Genomic DNA, 9,589 nt, shown 5'->3' with positions numbered 1-9,589 from the left:
TGTTTACTTTTTCCGGGAATTAAAATGTTTATTCAGTCTTATTTGAATACTAAAAGGTGGGGTTGAGATGGGAAGTTAGTGTCCGAGTGGATCGAGGTCACGATAGCTCAAGTGGTAGAGGAGCGGCGTATCTAACCAAAGGTCGTGGGTTCGAATCCCGCTCGTCTCACTGACTTTTTTATCTCAACTAAAAACCTTAATTAATTTAAAGATATTAATTGGTCAAGCGGACCACAAAAACTAGTGAATATATTTTTTAATAATTAAAATTTTTCCTTAATTAGAAAAAAAAGAACAGCAAAGTACTGAATGTCTTTTGTCTTGGAGTGGTGTTTCAGTTTTCTGTCAGCAATGAAATTTACACTCAGGTTTTGGCAGAATTCTTTCATTTTACAACAGTATAAAATAATATAGGTATAATCAATGTTGATTTAACATATATACAAAATTATAAGAGAAAATTTCAATTTATTATCACTGGGTAATTAGTTATGTTGATATTGGAAGACTTGGAGGTGTGCGAGTTTATCAATGGCTGATATTGGTTTATCAATATTGATCGTATCAGTCGGGTATAAAAAAAAACGATACAGTTTGATAGAACGAAAATTTTTTGCATTTCGCCCTGAACCACGAAGGTCAATAGCAGAGAAAGTCCTAAAATATGACTGGAATTCGGCCGATGTTATTTTGAACAAAAACAAACTTTCAAGTCATTTCAGATCTGCAAGTTACAAAATCCAAGACTGCAATTGAATCGACTACATGACGTAGCGTTAATCTAAATTCCCCTCTGACGTGCAGAAAGTCATCCGAAGTTTCTGTGTTTTTTCTTAGAAATTCGAAATCCGGCGGCTTTCTTGGATCGGTGACAAACGAAAAACCTACGTGCGGATCATCACGACTGACGAGATCATGTGTAATACGTGATAAATTATTTAAAAAATTAAAACACTAAACACATGTGCGTCCTTGGATATCCTCCTTGGTATATGATAAAACCTGAATATGTTGTAAGAATCGATAATATTTTAATCAAACGAATGTGACAGTTCAATGCTGAATGATATTCTAAAATATTACATTTTAATATTATTATATAATAAGAGCAACGTGTATCAGTCAATTTATTATTTAGCAAGAGCATAAACTTATTACAAATCTCTTAAAATTTTTACATAATGAGTCATGTAATCGTTTAGACCGTTGTGTTAACAAATTGCTTTCCCAGGAATGTGCATACTTTTGAACTAATTCCGGATAATTTAAATAGAATACAATGTCTATTGATGCAAAACAATAACAATAGTTTTATTTCGATTTATTTGAATTATTAATCATTTCTTCGCTTATCTCCAGTCACCACGAAAATTCTGTACAATTGATCAGAAAAATAGCACGACGTTAACTTACTATACTCTAATTTTAACGTAGCAATTTATTTCATTAATTAGATTCGTATGAAAAACAGTTCCTCTGCAAGATTAGTCATTATAACATAAATTTTCAAATTTTATATTTAAAAGATAAAAAAATCAAAAATACAGCTTTTCAGCTGCACAATTCGATATGCTGTTGTCCGAGCAAATTAGCCAAACGTAAAGAAAAAATTCTCTACAAATTAAAGAAGACTCCGAAAATCTGATCATGGACATGTACAGTCAGATCATACAAAAATTTTACAATTTAAATAAGTTTAAACATGCAGATAAAACATACCAGAAATAAGATATATTGAGATCATTCTGAAATTACTGAAAACGCATTTTAAAGCCCGTCAGGGATGTAAGCAGGGAGAGGCACGAGTTTTTATATATGTAGATAGAAAGAGAGAAGAAAAAGAGAGAGAGATAGAGATAGATAGATAGATAGATAAATAGATAGATAGATAGATAGATAGATAGATAGATAGATAGATAGATAGATAGAGAGAGAGAGAGAGAGAGAGAGAGAGAGAGAGAGAGAGAGTATAGGTGATNGAGAGAGAGAGAGAGAGAGAGAGAGAGAGAGAGAGCGAGAGAGAGTTGAAATATGAGGTTCTAAAATTATAAATTTAAATTTTTTATAGAAGTATATTTTTTGATATTTACAATCAGAATAAATAGTTACTTAATAATAAATTCACACGTAGATTCTCACAAATAAACAAACAGAACTTGTAATAGAATAAAAATCACTTGGTATTGTTTATTTTTATTATTTAATGAGAGTTTTATCAATCTTCTTCAAAAATGATTCAATGACACCAAAATACCAAGTGAAAATAGTAGTTGATACCAGCTTGGCTCGAAGGTCCAAAAAATAAATCCGTTTTTGTGTAAGTTGCTTTTATCATTCCGGCCTACGTGACTTCAATCTCGCTAATAAATTCATTCCTATCCACTTCCGAAATAACATACTCTATATTTTAAAAGAGTTTTAAATAAAAAGAGCATACATATTTGCATAATATTTGTATTGAAATTAAAACAAAACTTCTTCTTTGGAGAGAGCAACCAGAACAGAAACTTTAACCTTTTCAAGACGAGAAATTTTCCTTTGGAAAATGACGAATATCAGATCAAATATTTATGGGATAATTTTCAAGTCAAAAAATGCCTTGCAACTTGAATTTTTGGTAATGCGATCATTGTCGAAATGAGTCCTTTACCCACCAAATAAAAAATAGAGCTTCGGGTCAAATATAAACCCAATGTTATTTAGCGACCTGTTGTTCAATAATTTGTTGAAGTAATGAAAAGCGGAATGGAAGTATTTCGGATAAACACATTTTTTCATTTTTTTGCCAAGGCATTTCATCCCTGTCCGCCCCTCACTACTTCAAAAAATTATAAATACAATAAATATTTTTGACTTCGTAAATAAAGCAACCCTGGGACCCAAGGCCGGCCCAGCCGGAAATTTGAAAGCAATCGACCAAATCGGTAATGGTCACGTGATTCAAGAGGTTCAAATATAAACGCGAGAAAAGGCCGGTTGATGATCTTTTTAGGATTTCTTCCTTTGGTTAAATTCCTTCAGGGATTTTCTTTTTTGATGGAAAAAGATAGTAGAAAAATTGAGAAATTCAATTTCAACAATATATCTATAAATTGCCCATTTATATAATTAAAGAAATATGGATTTTAAACATGCAATAAAACCTACTTCCATGAATTGGAACGTTTCGAGCCAAGTTTGGTAAGTGATTTATTCAAAATGTTGGGCCTACGGTGAATTATTTCAGGAACCCGATGAAAACTGTCACTTTGTCGTTCTCTAAAATTATCTTCCAGTGGACTCCTAGGCCATTATCACAGCAATCTGATTAAAATTGATCATTTATTGACAATAAATTATCTTTATATAGCCTTTCAGACAAATATCAAAACAATTTGATGAAAAGTCACCCATTATTTCTATATATTTAATCTAAAAATTTACTTTGTTTTGCCTGTTAAGAGATGAACGAAAATAGTTAAAGAAATTGTGCATTTATTGGTTTAAAAATTATTTATAATCATTTATAAAAGCAATTCGATAAAAAATGTAATTTTATATATCAATAAATTTCCTTACACTGAGTAATTCGACAAAAATTGATCAATTATTGCCTCACCCAACTTTTTGTGCGTATTCAGATGGAAAATGCACAGAGCAATTTAACCAAAAATGACCATTCATTACCTCAACTAAACTTTTTATGTCTAATCTCCAGGGAAATACATCGATATGACGAATTGTCCATTTATTGGCTCAGCAAACTTTTTTTGCCTATTCAGATGGGAAATTCACAGAGTAATTTGACCAAAATTGACCATTCATTGCCTCAACTAAACATTTTATGTCTGATCTCCTAGGTAATACATTTATATGACGAATTGTCCATTTATTGACTCAACACACAATTGAATAAAAAATGGTGAATTTATTCACTAGACAAATTATCTCTGTGCGGTTCGTAGTCAATTAGGTAAGTCTTTGACAAAAACGGTCAATTTATTGACTCAAAAAATTATGTCTATGCGTTCTCGAAGTAAATTATAAAAGTGTTTTGATAAAAACAGTACATTTATTGGTCTCTTTGTCAAGTGACAGGGCCAATTTGCCTCCACAAATTTCTGTTTTGTCTTGTAGTCCATTATGAAAAAAATGTATAAAAACTGATTTATTGACTCAACAATCTATTTGTAATCGTGTAGCCAATCAGGAAAACAATTTCATAAAAAATCCCCATTTATTGATTCAACAAATTTTATCTGCTTGCAATTAATATAAATTCTATGTGGTCTCCTAGTCAGTTATGAAAAGAAAGTGAAAAATCTAAATTTACTGGTGACCTAATCGAATTAGTAAAGGGAAATATTTATTTAGAAGTTACTTTGATGCCTAGGCTCTGCGGTCAGCAATTCTACGATTCCTTCGCCATGAGAAAAAAGTTTTAACACGCAACAAGAATGGAATTTTGTGTCATCAAGTCTGGAGTTACCAGGTTATGTGTGTTACATGCTACATACTTTTTTCAACTTCCGTCATATTGTTTCGCTTCCAGACTGAGACACAGTGCACGATCCAGCTTCATAATGACTCTCAAATCCAAATCGTTGAGATCGATGAGAAAATACTGGCAAAGGGGAGGAGGACTACCTTCTGGACCGAGAGATTGAGAATTATCGCGTTGGCATTGCGTGCCACCTGAGCGCGCTCTACCCTCTAATCTCTCGACAGAAGCTTGCATGACTGTTAAACTACTGTACAATCTACAGGGGGAAGTTTGGCAAAAGTCTATTCGGCCTCAACCTTCAGGATCAGTTGTTCATCAATGAGAAACTTTATCACCAAGAACGACCGTAAAGAAATGGAACAGTATCTTTAGATCGCTTAGCTCTGAGGCATCGAAGATTTTGACCGATCACTTCAATAACCCAGACTTGGATAGAAAAAGTAAGTAAGTTTAAGGGCGAATCTATCCTTATCATTAGAAAAAGACAATCATATAATTTTTTTCCATAAATTATTACTGTGCTGCTTTGGCCGGAACCTCAATCAGGCGTTGTGTGGCCATGGGGAAGAGTTTAAAATTTCTAGTTGACGTTGATCGACCAACGTAGTTTAAACTGATGTATTGGATCTTCTTGAGGTAATTTTACAGGTGAATAAAGAACATCACTATTGAGTTTCACCAAGCTTTCGGCGAATGTACCGCCATCATCAGGGCTAATTTATTTTTAAAAAAAATTTACATAAACAGAGTTAAATAACACCTCTAATATAAATACATTATAATAAATACGATATCTGAATAACTATAAATACATTACAAAAATACAATTACGTACTTAACCCAGTTGTTAGGAAAATTCAATTTATTGCTTATGTTTGTTGTTTTTTTGAAGTGAAGGTGAAAATGAATCTATATACTAAAAAACAAAAATCTTCTTGCTTAAAGTCTAGTGACCCTCATCGGTCATCCTTTGGTTTCATTTTTTAATAAGTTAACACTAAATCTCAGGTACATGTATTTCTTTATCAAAGATACGTTATANAAAAGTAGTCGTCTCTCCAAGTTCAACTCTCTGCCCAGGATCCCAGGGGAGTCCAACTTGAAGAAATGACCACTTTCCGTCGCATGTGTTGCCAAACCCGTGGTTTTCTTTCTATTTATACAGTCCAGTCTATGTTGGTTCATTCTTATTTCTACTTTTTGTTTTATTTGCCCAACGTATTGGATATGGCAACCCGCACATGACACCTTGTAAATCACACTGGAAAGTGAGCTTATTGGCTCCTTCGCCTTTAGGTTTGAATGCAAACATCTAAGGTTATTTTTAAATTTATACGTGATACCAATTTCCCGCATCTTATCTTTAAACAATTTCTTGATTTTCGGGGATACATTAGGAACATATGTGATTGATCTAAATGAAATTGGTTTATCACTTCCCTCCAACATGACATTGGGGGTAATGTTATCCTTTAGAGCAGTATTCTGAACATATTTTTCTTTAAATTCATTTATGAGCATACTTGCCAGTGCCAACGGGTAGTGGTTTGTTTTTAGCATTTTGTGGACCTTGGCTACATTTTGTTCCAGATATTTTGAGTCGCTCAAGCCCAAGGCTCGGTTTATAAAATTTCTGGCACAGTTCACCTTTAGAGAGAAAGAATGGGAAGAGTTGAAATCCAGGAACCTATCATTGCTAGTGGGCTTTCTGTACCAATTGGTCGTTCATCTTTAATCATTTCTTTCAGTGACCAAATCCAAGTATGGAAGTTTACCATTGTTCTCCTCCACTGTAAACTTTAGGGCGCCATGGTAGGAGTTTAACAGTCTAAGCATTTCTTGAACATAAACTCTTGGTATAATGCTTAAAAGGTCGTCAACATATTTTAATAATAATTTATTTTCAAACGGCAATTGTAACAGAACCCACTCCAAAAGGTCGGTCCTTTTGTTTGTAAATCTCATCCTCGAATTTAAAGTATCCATTCATTGCTGTAAATTCCAAAGTTTCCATAAACAGTTCTATGGAAAGGTCCGGATAGTGCTCCATGATCTCAACCCATCTCTTTTGAACCGTGTAACTTACCAAAACCAAAAACATGTGCAATAAATTGAATTTTCCTAACAACTGGGTTAAGTACGTAATTGTATTTTTGTAATGTATTTATATAAGATGTGTTATGTAACTCTGTTCATGTAAAAAAAATTTTAAAAAATAAATTAGGCCCTGATGATGGCGGAACATTCGCCGAAAGCTTGGTGAAACCCAATAGTGATGTTCTTTAAACCTGTAAAATGACCTCAAGAAGATCCAATACAACATCAGTTTAAAATTTGTTTTTCATTATTACTTTTAGTAACTACCTAGGTTTCTAGGTCGTTCAAAATTAATGACGATCTAACTTCTAACAAAAGACCATGAAACACGCCGGCCTATAAACTTTGTGCAGTTGATGTAAATTAATGGATAAAGTCTGCCTGTCGCAGTTCACTTTCAGACAGAATTGTTTATTTCTAAACTCTGTTGAGTTTAAAATAAGTCAGTTTTGGAAATCTAACCTTTACTTTATACAGCCTTTTTCTATCTGTTTATTGTTACTATTTACATATTTAACTGCAGGATTTTGGGGAAAAAGGTAAATCTTTGTAATCAAGACAATACTTAGGGTGTAGACGGTTCGATTTGAGTTTAAAGTAATTTTCCGTCTAGGCGATCAGCTGAACAAACATCGAGGCCGGTAAATATATCGATGACTTTAAAAACAAAAATTCGTTTTCAGAATACATCGAAGTGGGCCGCCGTGGGACACAAACCGATCACGTTCTCCTGGGTTAACGAAATCGCTGGACGAGTAGGATGGACCAGGCCTACGTCGAAATGAAGAGGGCCAAGTTGCTGAAGAACGCCGAGCGCGGTCTTCTCCTGGCCCGGGCCAAGCTGCAGAACCGGCTCGTCGTCATGGTCGACGACGAAGGGAAAACGGAGCTGACGTTCGACCAGGGCGTTCGACCGGAAAGCGACAACAGGAGGTGCATTCGACTCAACACCGGCAACGAGCCAAACGCTATCGGGTAAGCAAAAAATGTTTTGAAAGAAGATTTAAACCATTGAACTGTTCATAAAAACAAGGATACTGGGGTCTGAGGTCCGAATCTCTCTCTTCGACGTATGTTATGGCAATGGGACGATTGGAAAGCATGGCTGCAACAGTCAAATCTGATTTTGATCTTTAAGGACAATTTTGACCATCGGCAATGTCATGAAAATCAATTAATTCAATATGTGCCATAAAGCTTTTTATCGTTAAGATTTTGGCCAATGAACAATTTGAATCAATTTAATTTACAACAATTACATTTAATTTTTGTTATAATAAACAAACATAACTAAAAAAGGAGGGAAAATTCCAAAGGTAGGCTGAGGTGGGAGGTGGTGTCCGAGTGGATCGAAGTCACGATAGCACAAGTGGGAGAGTAGCGGCGTATTTAGTCGAAGATCGTGGGTTCGAATCCCGCTTGTGCCATTAACTTTTTTTCATCTCAATTAAAAACCTTAATTAATTGATAACAAACTTGTTGACAAAGAAGATCTAAAGGATTAGCTAATATTTTTGTTGAAGTAGATTTTTAGTGAATATTTCGCACCATAGATTTCGCTTTAACAGGTAGTGCGTGTTGGCTGAGTTAGGTTATAGTAGGTAAGGTTAGGATTAGGGATACGGACGAAATAGATTTGTTAGGTTAAATATCCATGATGCAATGTTTTTCCAAGGAGTGGCGAAAATATGCGAGTCGTTTTTAACATGGTAGATATAGTTTTGGATAGAAAAACCTTTTTGTGTGGTCATTTTTTGTCATTGATTTCACGTTATTGTTGCTTTAGGTTAAATTGATTGTATTGGCTTCGGATTAGGTTAGGTTAGTGTTGCGATAGGCTAGGTTAGAATTAGAAACAGGCTAGGTTAGGTTTAGGGACAAGTTAGGTTAGGTGAAATATCCATTCATGATTCAATGCCGGAGACGAAAACGCTGAGAAGTTTGTTTACGTTTTGAAATGTAAAATTGGTAATAATTTTTTTTTCACTAACATTCTCCAATGGTTCCAGATATTCGACCCCGATCTCAAAAGTGCTGGAATTGCTCGAAGCCGGCCGGCCAAAGTTGGCCGCCGGCGAGCTCGAGGGGATCTTCAGCGATATCCACACTCAGCTCAGCTCTTCGGCGACCAGTATACAATTTTTGAGAATGGCCAAAAAAAATTTGAACCTCCTCTGCGAACTGGAACAGAACTTTGCCGAACAGAAACAGACAGACGATCGCAAGTTATACGGCCTAGAAGACCCTCTCGTCTTCGAGAAGATGAGCCAATAATAAAATCACACTGAATAAAAATTTATTCTTTTATTTTTGCGTTTAAAGTTTGGATCGACATTCCAAGAGGCATTTGGGAAAACAGAGCCGGTTCAATTTGGAATTTAAAGTCAATACTATCAGGAAAACAACTGTACAACAATACACACCGTAAGAAAAATATTAGTCTAGACGAGTAATATATGAATAAACAATTTGAAAATATCTACGTCTAAAAGAAGTCCGTAGATAATAAGATTAGACATATTTTAAAACCATAAAACAGTATTAGATTGCCAATTAGTAAACAGCAATAGCCGTCTGATTAAATTTAAAAAAAAATCAAAAGGTTTAAATAACAATATATAAAACGTAGTTAAACGTTTTCTCCGTCATAGTCATAGTCACTGCTTCTCTCGGAAATGATGATGAACCCTTTATCAATTCTTATAGAGTCAATTTTGAACAATTGACAGAACGATTCGTTGATGATTTAATCAACATCGGCCGTTGTAAACGCATCTATGATAGAATTACACTCATTCCTTTAGACGCATCAATTCAATTTATTTATCTACTACCTCCATATTTTCAGTCTTGATTCTCTTTAGAATTTATGTAGATAGATACATGGATAGATAGATAAATAAGATAGATATATAAATAGATAGATAGATCGATAGATAGAGAGTGATGGTGTGAGAGGTGAAAGACAGAAACCGAGAGAGAGAGAGAGAGAGAGAGAGAGAGAGAGAG

The 9,589-nt window shown here is 34.4% G+C and overlaps 1 protein-coding gene across 1 annotated transcript; it reads left to right on the top strand.

The window, feature by feature from the left end:
• The first annotated feature begins 7,100 nt into the window (after window positions 1–7,100).
• Window positions 7,101–8,887, top strand: LOC106664806. Its single transcript, XM_014390818.1, has 3 exons — window positions 7,101–7,119; window positions 7,264–7,555; window positions 8,590–8,887. Exons 2-3 carry the CDS (start codon window positions 7,341–7,343, stop codon window positions 8,852–8,854), a joined length of 480 nt encoding a protein of 159 aa, XP_014246304.1. The 5' UTR covers window positions 7,101–7,119; window positions 7,264–7,340; the 3' UTR covers window positions 8,855–8,887.
• The last annotated feature ends 702 nt before the right edge of the window (window positions 8,888–9,589 follow it).

Source organism: Cimex lectularius, unplaced genomic scaffold (assembly GCF_000648675.2).
Source record: "Cimex lectularius strain Harlan isolate CLEC.00 unplaced genomic scaffold, Clec_2.1 scaffold137, whole genome shotgun sequence".
NCBI lineage: Eukaryota > Metazoa > Arthropoda > Insecta > Hemiptera > Cimicidae > Cimex > Cimex lectularius.
Note: the sequence above shows the minus strand (reverse complement) of the source record. Positions and strands in the feature narration are given on the sequence as shown.